At 41.9% G+C, this 18,979-nt stretch overlaps 1 protein-coding gene across 1 annotated transcript in view; it reads left to right on the plus strand.

Moving 5' to 3' along the window:
• Positions 1–18,479, plus strand: part of dnah5l (dynein, axonemal, heavy chain 5 like) — a 132,037-nt gene extending 113,558 nt beyond the window's left edge. The window contains exons 79-94 of the mRNA XM_030123886.1: positions 594–845; positions 934–1,060; positions 1,874–1,995; positions 2,074–2,223; positions 3,109–3,273; positions 3,366–3,583; positions 3,893–3,948; positions 6,344–6,465; positions 6,578–6,728; positions 9,014–9,213; positions 10,843–11,031; positions 12,424–12,556; positions 12,628–12,836; positions 14,764–14,985; positions 15,121–15,355; positions 18,296–18,479. Of these exons, the coding sequence (XP_029979746.1) occupies positions 594–845; positions 934–1,060; positions 1,874–1,995; positions 2,074–2,223; positions 3,109–3,273; positions 3,366–3,583; positions 3,893–3,948; positions 6,344–6,465; positions 6,578–6,728; positions 9,014–9,213; positions 10,843–11,031; positions 12,424–12,556; positions 12,628–12,836; positions 14,764–14,985; positions 15,121–15,345 (2,541 nt within the window). The 3' untranslated portion in view covers positions 15,346–15,355; positions 18,296–18,479. The remainder of the gene's footprint in view (positions 1–593; positions 846–933; positions 1,061–1,873; positions 1,996–2,073; positions 2,224–3,108; positions 3,274–3,365; positions 3,584–3,892; positions 3,949–6,343; positions 6,466–6,577; positions 6,729–9,013; positions 9,214–10,842; positions 11,032–12,423; positions 12,557–12,627; positions 12,837–14,763; positions 14,986–15,120; positions 15,356–18,295) is intronic.
• The last annotated feature ends 500 nt before the right edge of the window (positions 18,480–18,979 follow it).

The raw sequence follows: 18,979 nt of genomic DNA on the forward strand, positions 1-18,979 counted from the left end.
AACGGGAGCTCCAGCTGATTCCAAACAGTAAGAGCTGAACATCTACACAGTAGGTGGACATGATGTGGTCTGTTTAGGATCTGGGGGAAATGCTTTGTTATCATTTTGTGTTTTTATTGTTTGGAGAAGTTTTCCATATGTCCTTTGGATCCATCTAATATCTGGTGTGAGTTCTCTTTTACTCAGCTGTTTACAGCTCAGAGACTTCATCATCATGACATTAAATAGACCCACCCACCCACACACCCACTGACAAACCAACCAACTGACCGACCAATCCACCCACAGACTGACCCACACACCCACTGACTAACTGACCCACCGACCAACTGACCGACCAACCAACCCACAGACTGACCCACCCACTGTTGTTTCTGGCTGTCGTACCAGCTACTAACTGTGTCCATATGAGTGAATCAGTGAAATGAATAGAACTGCCATAAATCCTGTGTTTGTCGTGAAAGTGTCATTCAGCTGCTTTTGAAAACATGGGTTAAAGCTTGTCTGTATTTGATCAAACCTGGTCAAAGTGGTGGAATCCAGAATTTGAAACCTAATAAAACCCGTCTAAACCAAACCACCGTCGTCCCAAGGTCAGTGAGAAACTGTCGGTGGCGGCAGAGACAGAACTGAAGATCAACCAGGCCAGAGAGGAGTACCGGCCGGTGGCCACCAGGGGCAGCATCCTGTACTTCCTGATCGTGGAGATGTCTGTGGTGAACGTCATGTACCAGACGTCTCTGGGACAGTTCTTAGGCCTGTTCGACTCGTCCATGCAGAACTCCACCAAGGCACACGTCACCTCCAAACGCATCAGCAACATCATCAGCTTCCTCACCTACCAGGTAACGGCCGGGGTCAGAGGTCAAACTGTTGAGTATCTGTGGGTCTACAGACCAACGCTGACCACTGCCCCCCCCCCCCCCCCCCCAGGTGTTCTGTTACACAGCCAGAGGTTTGTACGAGGAACACAAGCTGCTGTTCACTCTGCTGCTCACACTGAAGATCGACCTGCAGGCACGACACATCTCCCACCCAGAAGTGTTAACCTTCATCAAAGGTCTCACTCTCCTCCTCCCCCTCCTCTCCCTCTTCCTCCTCCCCTTCTTTGTCCTCCTCTCCCTCCTCTTCCTCCTTCTCCCCCTCTCCCTCTGTGTTGTCTTCCTCCTCCTCCTCCTCTCCCTCCTCCTCCCTTCTCCAAGGATATTATTATTAACGAAAACTAACGAAATGACCAAAACTAGAATTGTGAGAACATTTTTGTTAACTGAAATAAATAAAAACTATAATTAAAAGGAAAAAAAATGATAACTAACTGAAACTGCAATGTGTGCTTATAAAACTAACTAAAATGTATAAAAATTATGGATAAAATTCCCTTCATCAATGTCGGATTGATATAAAATCAATTTATTTCCCTCAAGCAATTTTAGCTAACGGCACCATACGACACTTTTTGCTCCGTCACTTGTGTTCACTTGTGGTTTCCAGTCGTCTTCTGGTCCCCACTCTACCTGGAAACATGGAGACTAAAGTTGGGAGAAAGCAGCAGAGTCCTGTCTGGGATTTATTTGAATACGACGACAGAGATAAAGAGGAAAGATATTAAAAAAAACTAAAACCAAACTAAAACTAAGCATTTAGAAAATAACGAAAACTAATAAAAACTAGCAAACCTGCTCTAAAAACTAATTAAAATGAACTGAATTAGAGAAAAAAAAGTCAAAACTAAATAAAACTAAACTAGAATGAAATATCCCAAATTATTATAACCTTGCCTCTCTCCCTCCTCCTCCTCCTCCTCTCCCTCTTCCTCCTCCTCTCTTTCTCCTCCTCCTCCTCCTGTGGTTTGACTCCTCCTCTTCCTGTCCAGGCGGTGCGTCTCTGGACCTGAACTCTGTTGAACCCAAACCTCGTCGCTGGATCCTGGACCAGACGTGGCTCAACCTGGTTCAGCTGTCCACTCTACCTCAGTTCACCCAGATCCTTAATCAGGTGGGGCTTCAGCGCAGGTGAACGTGTGATGGGAGGTGAAGATCTGCATCGTACATCACCTGTGTGTTGTGTCGACAGGTAAGTCAGAACGAGCGTCACTGGAAGGCGTGGTTTGACCATCCCACGCCCGAGGACGCCGCGCTTCCCGACGGATACGAAGACAAACTCAACACATTCAGGAAACTGCTTCTGATCCGGAGCTGGTGTCCAGACCGAACCATCGCTCAGGTCAGAAGAACAACTGAGTCCGTACATGAGCAGAAAAATCCAATAACTGTGATTAATCAGATAATTACAAGAATCAGATCTGAAGCATTTACATGCACTTCAGAAATATGATAATCCATAAACGCTGGTTAATTCGTTTCAGTTCATTATCGAATTTCTTTCAGAGTACCAACATACGTAGTGATGATGAATCAAACTTCCTGTTATTGTCTTCAACTCATGTTTGACTACGTAACTTCAGTTTTCTACGATTTAATGTTTTTACACATGCGCAGATGTAAAATAGTGAAATTAATCAGTATACATGCAGGAAGACATCAGAGTATTGGGGACAAATCCAGGTGTGTTAATCTGATTTATTATAATCAGATCATGCTGTTTACATGTTTAATAATAATCCAAAAACTCCAGCAGTTGGATGATGATCAGAAAGAATGCACAATAAAGGATGAAAACCAAACGAAACCAGTCGTAAAAGACACAAGAAGAAGAAAACAATTATTACATTAAAAAGAAAATGTAAATGACAGATAGAGGTTCAGAAACATGGGAATTAAAACATCAGCAGTTTACAGCTCAATGCAATAATTTGGACATGTTGTAAAACAGCATCATTCTATGATTTTTAATAGAAAATATGTAAAGATAAGTAGTTTTAGGTTTAAAAGGTTTAATAATCCTGTTCTACAGATACTGTTCACACCTCATCAGATTACTGCTGTTATCTGATAAAACAGATCAGATTACACTGTTGATATAATCATTAATAATCTGAAAACTCCAGGAGTCAGATAATGGTGGGAGTATTACTGTGGATGTAAGGGGTCTGTGACGACCCGGTTCAGATGTGAGTGGATTAACGTCAGGTGTTTGTGTCTGGACCAGGCGCGGCGCTACATCTCCGAGTCTCTGGGTCAGCAGTACGCTGAAGGCGTGGTTCTGAACCTGGACGCCATGTGGGCCGAAAGCGACAACAGGACGCCCATGGTGTGTCTGCTGTCCATGGGTTCTGACCCGACGGAGAACATCGAGAGGCTGGCGAAGAGCAAGGTGGAGCTGGGGGAACGTTTTAATGACCCATGAGCGCCTTTACCATTGTTAGCTGTAACTGATTAAAGCGCCGTCGTCCTGTCCTCCTGCAGGGGGCACCGTGCCATCCCATCTCAATGGGGCAGGGCCAAGAGGTTCACGCTCGCAGACTATTGGCCAACAGCATGACGGACGGCGGCTGGCTCCTCCTCCAGAACTGTCACCTGGGGCTGGTCTTCCTGGACGAGCTGCTGGAGACGGTCACCACGGCAACGCCTGAGAACGTTCACAAGGGCTTCAGGGTGTGGGTGACGACCGACATGCACCCCAGGTAAGGGGGGGCCCCGGCACTGCCCCCTGGAGGCCACACTGCTCAGTACAACAGAACAAATACAGACTAACACCCACTGGAAACGACTAAGACACACATTTAACCTCCTGAAAACCTGCAAAAAATGCAGAGTTGGTTGTGAGGTTGCAACCATTAACCTTCAGATGCATATACACACACACACACACACGTATATATATATGTATATATATATATATATATATATATATATATATATATATATATATATATATATATATATATAGAGTCCAACTATAATGTATTGACAGTTTGTTTGTGTTTGTGCAGATTTCCCATCACTTTCCTTCAGTCCTCCATCAAATTCACCAATGAACCTCCACTTGGTAAGAAACTCCCACTTTAACCAGTCTGACCCATCACTGTTTGTAGATCTGAAGCGTCTCCAGAATCAGAGCAGCTTTGGACGGGGTCCCTCTGATCCAGATCCAGATCCTGTTTAACAGTGTGTAACGGTCACTTACCTGAAAGGATGAGTTCATGTCTACTTTATCAGCACTGTCACTGGCAAACTGTGAAATCCAGTGTAAATATTAGGGATGCTCTGATACCGACACCAGTGTCGGCATCGGCTCCGATACTCAGTGTGTGTACTCGTACTCGTACTCGTAAAAGATATCCAGGCTCTTTTCATGGGTCGTTCCACGTTGGTGGAACGCTCTACCAAGTGCTACAAGAACAGAGTCATCCCTGCCTATCTTCAAGAAGCTCCTGAAGACCCAGCTCTTCCGAGAGCACCTCCTGTCCTAGCACTTTCAAACATTCCATTTTAAATATTCTAATAAGGTTTTTCCCAGGACAACCACAGATTCTTTCACGATTATCTCTGGACCTGCTGCGGTGGTCCGGCCTCTTCCCTGCCCTCATCATCACCACTCACTTATCCTCAACCGCCTCCATGTGTCTCCCCCTACTCCCCCCTTCTCCCCCTCTCCCCCAGTCTCTATCTCTATCGCTCTCTCTTTTTCCCCTTCTCTACCCTCTCTCTTTAACCCCAACTGGTCAAGGCAGACGGCCATCCTCCAGGAGTCTGGGTCTGCTCCAGGTTTCTGCTGTTACAGGGAAGTTTTTCCTTCCACTGTCACCAGTCACAAGTGTTTGCTCCTGGAGGATTCTGTTGGGTTTCTGTAAATTGACTTAGAGTCTGGTTTTGACCAACTCTATATATAAAATGTCAAGAGATAACTTTTTTGTGATCTGGCGCTATATAAATAAAATTTGATTGATTGAGTGATTTAATTGGTTTTCCCCTGTAAGTCGCTTTGGAAAAAAGCGTCTGCCAAATGCGTAAACATAAACATAAACATATCCGATACAAATGCACCGATCCCACTTACGGCCATGTGCCATTCCCAGTTCAGTGCAGCAGGTACGAGGAGGAGGAATAATGTGTGTGAGTGTGAAGAGTGTGGAGATGGAACCAAAGAAATGAGGCTGATCAGAGTAAGGCTGACTGACAGTACCGTTCAGACACAGACAGATACAGATGCAGCCTTCTGTCCGTCCTCTGCGTACATTCATCTGTTTTCCAGCTGATGGAGGATGAGTACCCAGACAGAGAATACCAGTGGGAGTACGGAGCGGTGCGGACCGCTGCCAGTGGAAGTGAAAACCAAGCCTGTCACTCATTTGTCTTTTCTCTTCCTGCTGAAGCTAAACTTTTAAACCTTACCAGAGAAAACGCTGCAACATTAGTATCACAGTAGTGTTCCCTCTGTCGTCTACAGGTTTGTTATTACTGACTTTCTTCTTCTTCTTCTTCTTCTTCATTAAACTTTCCTCTTCTTTGTGGTATTTGTCCAGTATGGTTAATTCAGAGCGGCGCCCCCTGGTGGATTAATTGCCAAACGCTCATTCCAACACATTAAATGTCAGTAGCAGCACTTTGTTCCAGTCAGACTAATGACAACGACAATAAAGCACATTTACAAAAGGAACTAACAACTGGAATGGGATTATTAAGGACTAGGATCAGTACTCGGTATCGGCAAGTACTCAAATGGAAGTACTCATACTCAGTCTGGAAAAAAGTGGTATCGGTGCATCCCTAGTAAATATACATTCATTTATTCCATTTGGTTCCTCAGAAAACTCAATTTAGCAATTATATAAATAAGCACATCACATAGAATAGAATAGAATAGAATAGAATAGAATAGAATAGAATAGAATAGAATAGAATAGTCTTTATTGTCATTGTGTGTTCAGTGCTTCACCAGTCAGCGCAACAATATGAATAACAAAACTATATGACACAAAGAACTACAAATAAGAAAACAGAATGCAACATTTTACAAAAAGTGAAATAAGAATATAGCTCGAAGTAAAATAAAAATAGACACAAAATATGAATACACAATATTAACAGGGTAACAGTATGTTTATCTATGAACTGGAGTCTATATAAGAATATAGAATATAATGCATTTACATTTGGATAAACGTTGAATAAATATTGCATTGTTACACATTATACATAGTTAATGCACATTATTGGAAGTGATTATATGAGACACATTGAGAGAAGTGATTGACAGGAACAAACACCAGAGTTATTACTTTTGCAGTAATAATTGGTGACAACTGTTGGGAAGACACCGTCTCCAAATCTAAATCTAAATGGTTTTATTAAAGTCTGTAACCTCCAACGTGTCCTGAGCCTCTTCACCTCCGCTGAGAACATTAATTGTGCAGTTGTTGTTCTGATCTCTGTTTTCTCAGGGATGAAAGCTGGTCTGAAGAGGACCTTCAACGGCGTCTCTCAGGACCAGTTGGAGATCACGAACCTGCCTCAGTGGAAGCCTCTGCTGTTCGCTGTGGCCTTCCTGCACACCACCGTACAGGTAAGACCAGCGCATGATGGCGGCGATCCGACCCAGACCCCGCCCACTGCCACTAACCTTCACATGAAACTAACCAGTGGGATTTGGAAATGGTTCTGATTGGTCCCATCAGGAGCGCCGTAAGTTCGGTCCTCTGGGCTGGAACATCCCGTACGAGTTCAACCAGGCCGACTTCACCTCCAGCATTCAGTTTGTCCAGAACCACCTGGACGACCTGGACTCCAAGAGAGGCGTCAACTGGAGCTGCCTACGCTACATGTTGGGTCAGACACACAGAAACCGCCAGAACCAGACCAACTAGACCTAGACTGAAATACACAACAGATGCAACAAGAGGGAAAGGATGAAAAAGACAAAAGTAGACAGAAACCGTAGAAAAGATGCAAGACAGTTGTCATTTTATATCAATTACACTCAAATTTGTACAGTCAAATATATCAATATAGATTAGATTAGATTAGATTAGATAAAATAGAACTTTATTGATCTTTTGGGTAGTGCCATCAGGAAACTGAGGTTCCAATAGCAGCACAAACACCAAATATACACACAAGAAATACCACAAGAAACTAGAAAACAGTAACTATTGAAAAGAAAAACAGTAATGAAAAAAACAGGCAATTGCACATTATCAAGTACTACTAGAAGCAACAAGTAGCAAAGTAGTAAAAACAGAGAAATAATAATAAATAGCTAATTATGTTTGTGTGTGTGTGTGTGTGTGTGTGTGTGTGTATATATATGTTTGTGTGTTTATAGTTTAATAATCACAGGATGAAAGTTATGATAAGGTGATTACAGTGATAGTCATAACAACGATATATAATGATAAGAACTAAATAAGAACTAAAGTACCACAAGAAAAACAAACATTGCTCACTGGAATAAACAATAAACTAGAAAAGCACTCGGAGAGTGCAGACCTCCGCCAAGGCAGATCCGCCCCCCCACCCCCACCCTGATCACCACCAAAATGTAATCATGTCTTCCTTGTGCCAGGATCAGCATTTCCTGAAAATTTCATGAAAATCCATCCATAACTTTTTGAGTTATTTGCTAACAAACCAACAAACAAACAAACCTTTGCAAAAACATAACGTAACAAAATATTGTTCTAAGCTACAGGTGGATCCAACTGGAGGAGAATCAGTCATTTTGAATTTTGGATGAATTTTGGAAAATGTCTCAGTGAAGACAGATGGAAAACTGTAGATGTTGTGACCTTGCTGTGACCTTGAACTTTGTCCTACTGGGACCAAAATGGACTGGGCTGGTCCCAGGGCCTAGGCCTATCTGTGGGGAAGATCTGGGAAAGATGGGTGGAAGAGTTTTACACTGAAGATGAGAACAAACAAACAAAGCAAAGTGATCCCAGTACCTCCTGGAGGAGGTAACAACCTGAACACAAAGACGTGAGGCCAGACATTCTATACCTCGTTATAAAGCTTAGATTCTCCACAGCCGAATCTCTAAGTTGATTTTACAGTATTCCTGAGCACCTAAAACATAATTAATGACAGAAACCCCTTGGTAGTGATGGAAGCTAATGGGACTTCCCGCCTGTTTGGAGTCATGAGGTCACATGGCTGGTCACATGACCAGTCCAGTCATCATTAAGTATATTGATGCTTAAAAAATAGGTTAAAAAAAAAAAGAAAAGAAATGAAGGAAAAAAGTGTTTCTGCTCAGTAAAAGCTGATGTAGTTCAGGTTGTATTTTTGCTGCCTTCACATGTTAACTTGTGAATTCAAAATTGTAAATGCGTTGTGTTCAAGGGCTTTCGTTGTTGTAGCAAAATTAAAAATGGCTGAAACTCATTTCATCAGGACCTGATACTGGAGTAAAAGAGTATACGTTGCACATCTCACAGTTTCTCTCCACCATGTTGAAAAGATCAAAGGCTATTTTCATCTCTGCAGCTCGAGTAACAAAATCTTTTCCCAGTTCTCTTGTTTAAAATTCGACTGGAGGGGGGTGTTCATCTGCAGTTGTGGAGTTTGTAACTAGCATTTACTAAAAATGGAAATGTCTGAAACTAGAGGCTTTTACCTTTCAAATGAGGTGTCTTTGATTAATTTTGTCAGTTCTTTTTTTTTATCCTTTATTTTTAACAGATTTTACATTTTTTTAACAGACAGACAATAAAACAAAAAAGTAAAAACATACGAAACAAGAGACGTCAACAAGCACAGACAGGGCAGTGTCAAAACTTAAAATACAGCCACAAAGAAGTGGGTCAATGAGTCCCAGTGTTACCCATCATGATAAGAGGGTTGAGTTAGTTTGGGTAATGTCCTGTCATGTCCATGTCACATCGTTTAGATATATTCATATGTTGCATCAGATCATGTCCTGTAAACCTGCTGACAGAATTACATCCATCAGTTTCAAAAACATTTGTGCACATTTTCCTGGAATGCATATTTACACATTAATTTTGTCAGTTCTAAGCTTTGGAAGTTGATCTGATAAACAGATCCTTAGCTGAGGCTGGGTGTGCAGGAGCAGGTGAATGTATCTACTGTGTGTGGTCCTGGTCCTGGTCCAGGTGAGGTCCAGTATGGAGGCCGGGTCACAGACGACCTGGACAAGCGGCTGCTCAACACCTTCACCCAGGTCTGGTTCAGTGAAAAAACCTTCAGCGACAACTTCTTTTTCTACAAAGGCTACACCATCCCCACCAAGGCCAAGACGGTCCAGGACATCCTGCAGCACATCGAGGCGCTGCCGCTGGTCGACTCCCCAGAGGTTAGACCCGTCTGTGTCCACTTGAATTTACTGACCCAGAGGCAGGGTTCACATCCCTGAGGAAAAAGCACTGAAGTCAAACTGTACAAATACAACCAATACTATACGGTCAATAATAGGACTCATCATCTACAGCACAGGTGTCAAACATGAGGCCCAGGGGCCAAATCTGGCCCTCCTAAGGGTCCAGCCCAGCCCTTTGGGTGAATTTGTGAAATGCAAAAATTACACTGAAGATATTAACAATCCTTTTAGTTCAGGTTCCACATTCAGACTAATTCAATCTCAAGTCGGTCAGACCAGTCAAACATTGTCAGAATAATCTATAAATACTCACAACACCATTTTTTTCTCTTGGTAAATGTAAATATTTTCATGTATTTACACTAAAACAAAGTATAATTTCACAAAAAATGTGAATAATCTGAACAAATATGAACAACCTAAAATGTTTTAAGAGAATGAAGTGCAATTGTAACAATATTCTGTCTGTTATTAAATGTTTTGTGTGTTTGTAGATCCACTGTGATCTGTACGTTATAATGAACATGTGGAAATGAGAAACTGAGGCAGAATAGTGTTAAAATTACCCTTATTGTTTCAGTTTGTTCATGTTATTCACATTGTTTGAAAGGATAGTTTGTAGATGGAAACATTTTCATTGTTCAATTTTACTTTTTTTACTCTAAAACATAGAGAAAATTTTGGAGTTGACATTATTTATATATTATTCTGTTATTATTTTACTGGCTGGGCCCACTGCAGATCTAATTCAGCTGAATGTGGCCCCTGAACAAAAAGGAGTTTGACACCCCTGATCTACAGTGTTTAGTGAGCATATTATGCACACTTTACACCTCATGTTATAAAAGGTCATAGTATTTTTGTGTTAGGTCAGAATTCAGCAGTTGTGCATTTTTGCATTATTTTTAAAATTCTGACCCATCCACTAAAATCAGCACATTTTAGCATTTAACAGGAGACCTAGCACAAAAAAAGTAATCATGTATATTAACCAGTGTTGGTGTTAATCATTGACATATGCCAGGATGAAAAAATTAAAATATAACCAAACCAATTTTTGTGTTGTATACTGAATTTTTTTTTTTTTTTTTTTGGGAGGGGGGATTTTTTTGCATCAAAAAATACGCCTCGTTTACATCATTGTGTCTGAACGAACCTTTTTTGAACAAATGCCCCCTCACATCATCATGAGCCTTCTGAGCCCTGTTGCAATTTTTTGCGGGAGGGGAGGGGGGGTTGCAAGTGGGTCTGAGGGGGCTTATGTAGCATAGGTAGCTACCCCCCCCCCAGCCTTCTCGTTCCAAATGCCCCCCGATGGCATCCCAACGCCCCTGAGAAACACTGGATTACATTATAAACATGGCAGTTAAAGGGTTTTAAAAATAGGACCGTTATTGAGTGTTTGTTCTTTTTGTTTATAGCTCAAGTTAATAAAATACCAAAAAAAGTCAAATAAACTGTATGAGAAACATTTGAACATTAGGTGCTGTGCAGATTGTGTGGCTAAAGGCCTTCTACGGGCGGGACAACAGAGGGTTAACTGTGCAGAAGACTGTGGCCCCGTCACTGTTTTTGTTTGTTTGTTTGTTTGTTTCCTCCGTGCAGGTGTTTGGACTCCACCCCAACGCTGACATCACCTATCAGACCAACCTGGCCAATGAGACGCTCAGCACCATCATCAACATCCAACCGAAGGACAGCGGAGGCGGAGCCGGGGAGACCAGGGAGGCCAGCGTACAGAGATTAGCCAATGAGATGCTGGAGAAGCTGCCACCTGACTACGTACCACATGAGGTGTGGAATAATAACATTTGAATTAATGATGAACTTATGTGGAGTCGTTTCCCTTTAATTATCTGTTAAACGGCTTCATTTGAACAAGATGAAACAGTTCAGGTTCAAAGTGGAGTCACCATTATGTATGAAATACATTCAAGTCTCTACACTAAAATAGGTGATGTCTATATATTATAATATAGACCCGTTAATGTTCACGTTATACCTCTGTGGTGGATCCTTTGTCACTACCATTTTGTGTTAGTAGTTTTTGCTTCATGAGTTTTTGTTCAGTTACAGTTGATGATTACATCACACAGTTTAGTTTCAGTATTTTATTGAAACATTCTAATGTGGGTGCACACATATTAGTTATGTTTGAATTATTTACTCATGTCGTTCTTCAGTTCAGACAAAAGACCAGACAAAGGGGCGTGGCTAGTATTTAAGATGGGGGAAGGAACTAATATCACAAGACTGAGGGTGGGTGTGTGTGTGGGGGGTAGGGGGGCACTGTTTGTTTCTTTGTGTTAATTTAGTTGCTTAAATTCTTGGTTTAAATCACATTGGTTTCACACAGTTAATATTTTGTGTCTAGTTATGATTATTTGCTTTTTTATGTTATTTTGACCAAGTTAATGGGTTTGTTTAATTTCATAGAGTAATGCCCCCCCCCCTCCCCCCCCCCCCCGTGTTGAGTTTGGGTTAGTTCCCTTCTATTTCAGCCTGCCTTGGTTCATTGTCTGGTTGTTAGGTCACTTTGGTTCTGTTGCAGTTTGCTTTAGTTGACCTCAGTTGGGCCCATCTTTGTTCATTTTGTTAACTGACCTTTTTTGGAGCTTGTATTAACCTTTTTCTACCTTTATGAAATTATCATTTTTCCTAATTTTACCACCTTTGTCCCAGTCCTCATGTTTGGTCTTGTACAACCTCCTTCTAAAGTTTAGATTCTCCACAGTTGTGTCTCTAAGTTTATTTTACAGTTTTCCTGAACAAAACATAATTAGTTAAAGAATCACCTGGACAGTGACGGAAGCTAATGGGACTTCCTGTTTGGTGTCATGAGGTCATATGACTGGTCACATGACTGATCAATTCATCAGTAATTATATTCCTGTTAAAACAAAACAAGGAAACAACAGTTTGAGGTCATGTGACCTGATGTAGTTCAGGTTATATTTTATCCACAAACTAAATCAGTAAATGGGCTGAAACGAGAGGCTTTTACCTTTGAAAGAGGTGACATTGATTTAGTCTTTGTGGTTCTTCACTTCTATGCTTTGGAACTCGGTAAACAGAGGCGCATTCACACAGATGATGTGGAAGGACCAGTTTTCCATTTGTTGTTTTACAGAACTGTGTTAAACGGATCCGTCTTCTGTTCTAAACCGGTGTGATTTTGTCCTGAAGGTGAAAAGTCAGCTGCAGAGGTTGGGTCCGCTGCAGCCAATGAACATCTTCCTCCGACAGGAAGTGGACCGCATGCAGCGAGTCATCAGCATCGTACGGACCACGCTCACTGACCTCAACCTGGCCATCAACGGTGAGTCTCCGCCCCCCACGCCGGTGGGTTTTAAGGGTGAACAGGTGTGACGTGTGCGTGTGCGTCCACAGGGACCATCATCATGTCCGAGGACCTGCGAGACGCTCTGGACTGCATGTTCGACGCTCGCATCCCTCGGCTGTGGCTGCGCCTCAGCTGGCCCTCGGCCACGCTGGGGTTCTGGTTCAGCGAACTCCTGGAGCGGAACCAGCAGCTGAGTGCCTGGATCAGCAGCAGACGACCCAACCAGTTCTGGATCACAGGCTTCTTCAACCCACAGGTGTTTCCACACACTCATGGATCACACAGTTCAGTTCAGATGCATTTATACAGGGTCTGCACATCCGTCCCTTCCCCCAGGCCACGCCCCTCTAAGCCCAGGCCACGCCCCTCTTAGTCAGACAGAGTGTCTTAAACCAACCTGCTCAACATGACGGAGTATAGCAGTAAACACAGCCAGAGCAAAGGACCATGGGAAATCTGACATTAAATGAAGGACAGTTGGACTGGACATGGATCTGTACCAGCTACCAAAGAACAAGTGGTCCAGAACTAGGACCAGAACCAGCTGATCCAAAGGGTCTAAAACTAGGGCCCAGAACCAGCTGATCCAAAGGGTCTAAAACTAGGGCCCAGAACCAGCTGATCCAAAGGCTCCAAAACTAGGACCAGAACCAGCTGATCCAAAGGGTCTAAAACTAGGACCAGAACCAGCTGATCCAAAGGGTCTAAAACTAGGGCCCAGAACCAGCTGATCCAAAGGGTCTAAAACTAGGGCCCAGAACCAGCTGATCCAAAGGGTCTAAAACTAGGACCAGAACCAGCTGATCCAAAGGCTCCAAAACTAGGGCCCAGAACCAGCTGATCCAAAGGGTCTAAAACTAGGGCCCAGAACCAGCTGATCCAAAGGGTCTAAAACTAGGGCCCAGAACCAGCTGATCCAAAGGCTCCAAAACTAGGACCAGAACCAGCTGATCCAAAGGGTCTAAAACTAGGGCCCAGAACCAGCTGATCCAAAGGCTCCAAAACTAGGACCAGAACCAGCTGATCCAAAGGGTCTAAAACTAGGACCAGAACCAGCTGATCCAAAGGGTCTAAAACTAGGGCCCAGAACCAGCTGATCCAAAGGGTCTAAAACTAGGGCCCAGAACCAGCTGATCCAAAGGGTCTAAAACTAGGGCCCAGAACCAGCTGATCCAAAGGGTCTAAAACTAGGGCCCAGAACCAGCTGATCCAAAGGCTCCAAAACTAGGACCAGAACCAGCTGATCCAAAGGGTCTAAAACTAGGGCCCAGAACCAGCTGATCCAAAGGGTCTAAAACTAGGGCCCAGAACCAGCTGATCCAAAGGCTCCAAAACTAGGGCCCAGAACCAGCTGATCCAAAGGGTCTAAAACTAGGGCCCAGAACCAGCTGATCCAAAGGGTCTAAAACTAGGGCCCAGAACCAGCTGATCCAAAGGGTCTAAAACTAGGGCCCAGAACCAGCTGATCCAAAGGGTCTAAAACTAGGGCCCAGAACCAGCTGATCCAAAGGGTCTAAAACTAGGGCCCAGAACCAGCTGATCCAAAGGGTCTAAAACTAGGGCCCAGAACCAGCTGATCCAAAGGGTCTAAAACTAGGGCCCAGAACCAGCTGATCCAAAGGGTCTAAAACTAGGGCCCAGAACCAGCTGATCCAAAGGCTCCAAAACTAGGGCCCAGAACCAGCTGATCCAAAGGGTCTAAAACTAGGGCCCAGAACCAGCTGATCCAAAGGGTCTAAAACTAGGGCCCAGAACCAGCTGATCCAACATAAACAGGATCCTCAGATCTAGGTTTGGTTTCCTGGGTTTGTGGATCCATCTCCTTCTCTTTTCTTTGTCTTTGGGTGTCTGTAAACGATAGCTCCCACTGCTTTAAGAACCTGAAAATACAATCAATCACACAACAGCTCTGCCCCATTTTGGATTCAGTATTGTTCTTCAGTTCAGACAGGACTGAAGCCAACGCTGTCACTCATCTGCCTCCATCTGACACTCAGTGGGCGGAGCCGCTGTGACTTCCGCTAGTGCTGACATCACGTGCAGACCCTCTATTCACTGTTCTGTGTCAGTTAAACTGGGTCTAAATGAAATCCAGGTTTTTATGACATAGTTAATCCTGTCCATATCTCAGCTGTTTGTCTTTGCTTTAACGTGTCCAAGTTTAAATGTTTGGTCGTCTTCAGGGTTTTCTGACCGCTATGCGTCAGGAGACAACGCGCTCCAACCAGTCCAGAGGTTGGGCCTTGGATACCGTCACCCTTAGCAACGAAGTCACTAAGATGATGAGGGAGGACGTGTCGGCCCCGCCTCCTGAGGATAAGGGCGGAGTCTACATTTACGGACTGTTTCTGGATGGAGCGGGTTGGGACCGACGAGGAGCCAGGATTACTGAAGCCCCGCCCAAGGTGGGTGTGGTTTATGTATCAAAAAACTAAAACGGAATAAAATCACAAAAACTTGAATAAAGAAAACATGAACAGTTCAGTCAAAAAATGTGCAAAATAAAACAATCCAACGTTCATCTCCCATGATGCTCTCAGGTCCTCTTCACGCCACTCCCCGTGGTCCACGTCTTCGCCGTCAACTCATCCAACATGGCCGACAGTAAACGTCCTCCGGGCGCCATCAGCCTGTACTCGTGTCCGGTTTATAAGAAGCCCCGTCGCACCGACCTCAACTACATCTTCTCTCTGCATCTGTGGAGTTCGCAACCGGCCGAACACTGGACGCTGCGAGGAGCGGCGCTACTCTGCGACTGCAAGTGAATGAGCGGCGGTGAGTCCACACGACCACGCCCATTTTTACAGTGTATCTGCAACACACGTCACTTTGAATGTTGGAAAAGCTGAGCAGTGACGGATCAGAACAAACGAATAAACATGAAATTATAACCACGTTGGTTTGTTTCCAGTGTTTTTTCAATCTAAGCTAATTAATAAAATAGAGTTTGTCATCGATATGTGAATGGGAGAATCTGTCTGTCTTATCTTATCTTATCTTATCTTATCTTATCTTATCTTACTATATCTTATCTTATCTTACTTTATCTTATCTTATCTTATCTTATCTTATCTTATCTTATCTTACTCATTCAGCTCAATGTGGTTGACTGGACCAGTAAAATAATAGCATAATAACCAAGGTTATTATCGTTAACGAAATGATGAAAACTAGAACTGACAAAACATTTTCATTAACTGAAATACATAAAAACTAGAATTAAAAGAAAAAAAACATAACTAACTGAAACTGTATTGTGTGTTTACTAAACTAACTAAAACGGATAAAAATTCTGGATCAAATTCCCTTGGTTTTGGTCTTTGTCAATGTCAGATTGATGTTCAATGGATTTCTTTGTCTCTCTCAGTTTTCTGTGCTGTCTCCATACGACACTTTTTGCTCCGTCACTTGTGTTCACTTGTGGTTTCCAGTCGTCTTCTGGTCCCCACTCTACCTGGAAACATGGAGACTAAAGCAGCAGAGTCCTGTCTGGGATTGATTTGAATAGGAGCACAGAGAAGAAGAGAAAAGAGACCACTGAACTACAATTACCGTACTTTCTGGACTATAAGCCACTACTTTTTCTCACTCTTTGAACCCTGCAGCTTATACAGCGATGCAGCTCTAGTATAGATTTATACAGGCTAATGTCCTCCAGGGGGCGCTGTAGCAGGAAGCACACAAGTGAGAGACAGGTGGAAGAGGTGATGAAGAGGAGAAGTTTGAATCTGAACTTTGAACAATCATTTTGCACAAACCCTCATCATGAAAAACATGCCAAGAAATGCATCTGATGCAGCTTTGAAGTTCAAACTAATGGATGTGTCTGAAAAGAAGGAAATAGAACTGCAGCACGAAGAGACAACGAGAAACAACGGAGGAGAGACGTAGAAGGAGTGTGACGGAGCCTTTGAGGATGTTCAACTGAAGAACACTGAAGAAGACGACTGCAGCGGTTTAATGAGCAGAAGAAGAGGAAGACACAGATCAGTGACTGTTGTGGGTTTGTGAACCAGCCTGTTCCTGACGTTTGAGTGATGTGTTCCAGACACTGTTTGGAAAAAAGCAGTGAAAGGATGGAAATGAATATTTAAATCATCTGTCTGTTTACCATCTGTCTGTGGAAATATGTCATGTTACAATGTGGACACATGCGTCTTATAGTCAGGTGTGGCTTATATTCTGGTGCACCTTATAGCCCAGAAAGTACAGTAATACTAAAATTAAGCATTTAGAAAAAAAAGGAAAACTAATAAAAACTATCAAACCTGTACTAAAAACGAATTAAAATGAACTGAATTTGAGAAAAAGTCAAAACTAAATAAAAGTAAACTATAATGAAAAATTTAAAACTATTAGAACCTTGATAATAATCAATAAATAATCATTCAAATGGTTGGTTTAGTTTGAAAAAAGTCCAGTTACATCCTGAAAACATATAAAAACAACCATGTACAACCTGAAATTTCTCAAGAGAAATGAGAGGGATTTCAACAATATTGTGTCTCAGCTTACCATAAACAAAGCTCACAGATCACATTGGATCTATTATATTGTTAATATTGCACTTATTTCTCTTTAGACATTTCAAGTCATTCATATTTGTTCAAGTTATTCATATTTTATTGTGAAAGCATAGTTTGTAAATGTGATGTAGTTTTATTTTTTCCACATTAGGCTTAATGAAGAAGAAAATGTATCGTTGTCATTCTTTATAGGGTATTATATTAGTACTTTATTATAACTTGTATTATATTATTACTTTAGATCAGGGCTGTCAAACTCATGTTCTTCCAGGGGCCACATTCAGTTTAATTTAATCTGCAGTGGACCGGACCAGTGAAAGAAAAGCATGACAGCCAATAAATAATGACTACTCCAAATTATTTTAGTGCAAAAAATAACACTCAGTTCCACCAATATTTACATTTACAAACTATCCAAACAAAAAGGATGTGAATAACCTGAAGAAAATGGGATTTGTTAAGAAATATAAGAACAATTTTATCAATATTCTGCCTTGACTTATCATTTCTACAAATGCATTACAGATCAGATCTGCACAAAACTTTAATAACAGGCAGAAAATTGTTAAAATTACACTTAATTTTCTTTAGACATTTCAGGTTGTTCATATTTGTTCAGGTTATTCACATTTAATTGGAAAAGGATAGTTTTTTGATATAAACATTTTCATAATTTAATGTTTTTGCACTAAATCAAAGAGGACAAAAATGGTTTTGTCATTATTTATAGGTTATTATGATATTATTTTTGAGTTTGACGCCCTAACTTGTACTTTTCAAATTTATCCCGCGGGCTGGATTGGAACCTCTGGTGAGCCGGTTTCGGCCCCCAGGCCACATGTTTGACACCTGGGCATTAGATCATGTTGGTTTGAATGTAGAACCGGAAATTAGTTCAGTATCTTTGTTAATATCTTCATTGTAATTTTTGCTAATTCATCCCAGGGGCCGGATCGGACCCTTTGATGGGCCGGTTTTGGCCCACGGCCCGTATGTTTGACTCCTCTGATCCAATGGTTTGTGTTTTCGCTGTTTAAGGTTTAACAACATACGTGTGGTTTTTTTGTTTTTGTTTTTTTCTCACCTTCCAGGACAGAGATGAGGTAAACGTCCAGAGTTGAACCGTTACAGCTGCACATCCAACACTGAATCTGTTTTCTTTTATTTATTTTTCTTTTGTTGTTTTCAGACTTTGCAGAGACGACGACCGTCAGGATGAACTTTTAACCTCCGACGTTTTAACGCCTTCAACACGTAAAACAAAGCAGCTTCATGAAGGTTGAGGTGAAGGTTTTCTAACGCTGTTTCCCAGGGTTTTGTTGTGGTTTTTGACACATTCAGGTAAATATGGATTGTTCTGTTCAAGTTCAAACTGTTGGAGTGTCTTTATCTGTAACAGCTGAAGGGTTTATGTTTGGGATGTTCTGGTTAGGAAGAAAAAACTAATAAAATAAAAACAAATATGGAATTGAATCTTAAGTAACTACAAAAAAACTTAATAATTTGGATATTTTCTGTTCATTTCCATTGGTGTCTTTTAGTGACGTTAATAATTTGTTCCAGACACACATTAATTATAGAATGATTCCACTTCTGTTTTTAAAGCTGTGAACTGAAACCTGTTGAGTTAATCCTAAATAAACAAAACACATCTTCTATTTATAACAGTATGATCACTCCTATTTGAAATAATCTATTAAATGTTGGTTTATTTACGTCACATTTTGGTTTGATATTTGTTTTTGAGGAAACATGAGGTTTATTCTCAGGATGAAACCTATCAGATAAACCTGTCGTTTGTTCCTTCGTTTATCGGTCGATGCCGATCAGAATACGGTGGGTGAGTCTTAGAAAGTTCCCAGGTGTCTTTAAA

Source organism: Sphaeramia orbicularis, chromosome 20, assembly GCF_902148855.1.
Source record: "Sphaeramia orbicularis chromosome 20, fSphaOr1.1, whole genome shotgun sequence".
NCBI classification, from domain to species: Eukaryota; Metazoa; Chordata; class Actinopteri; order Kurtiformes; family Apogonidae; genus Sphaeramia; species Sphaeramia orbicularis.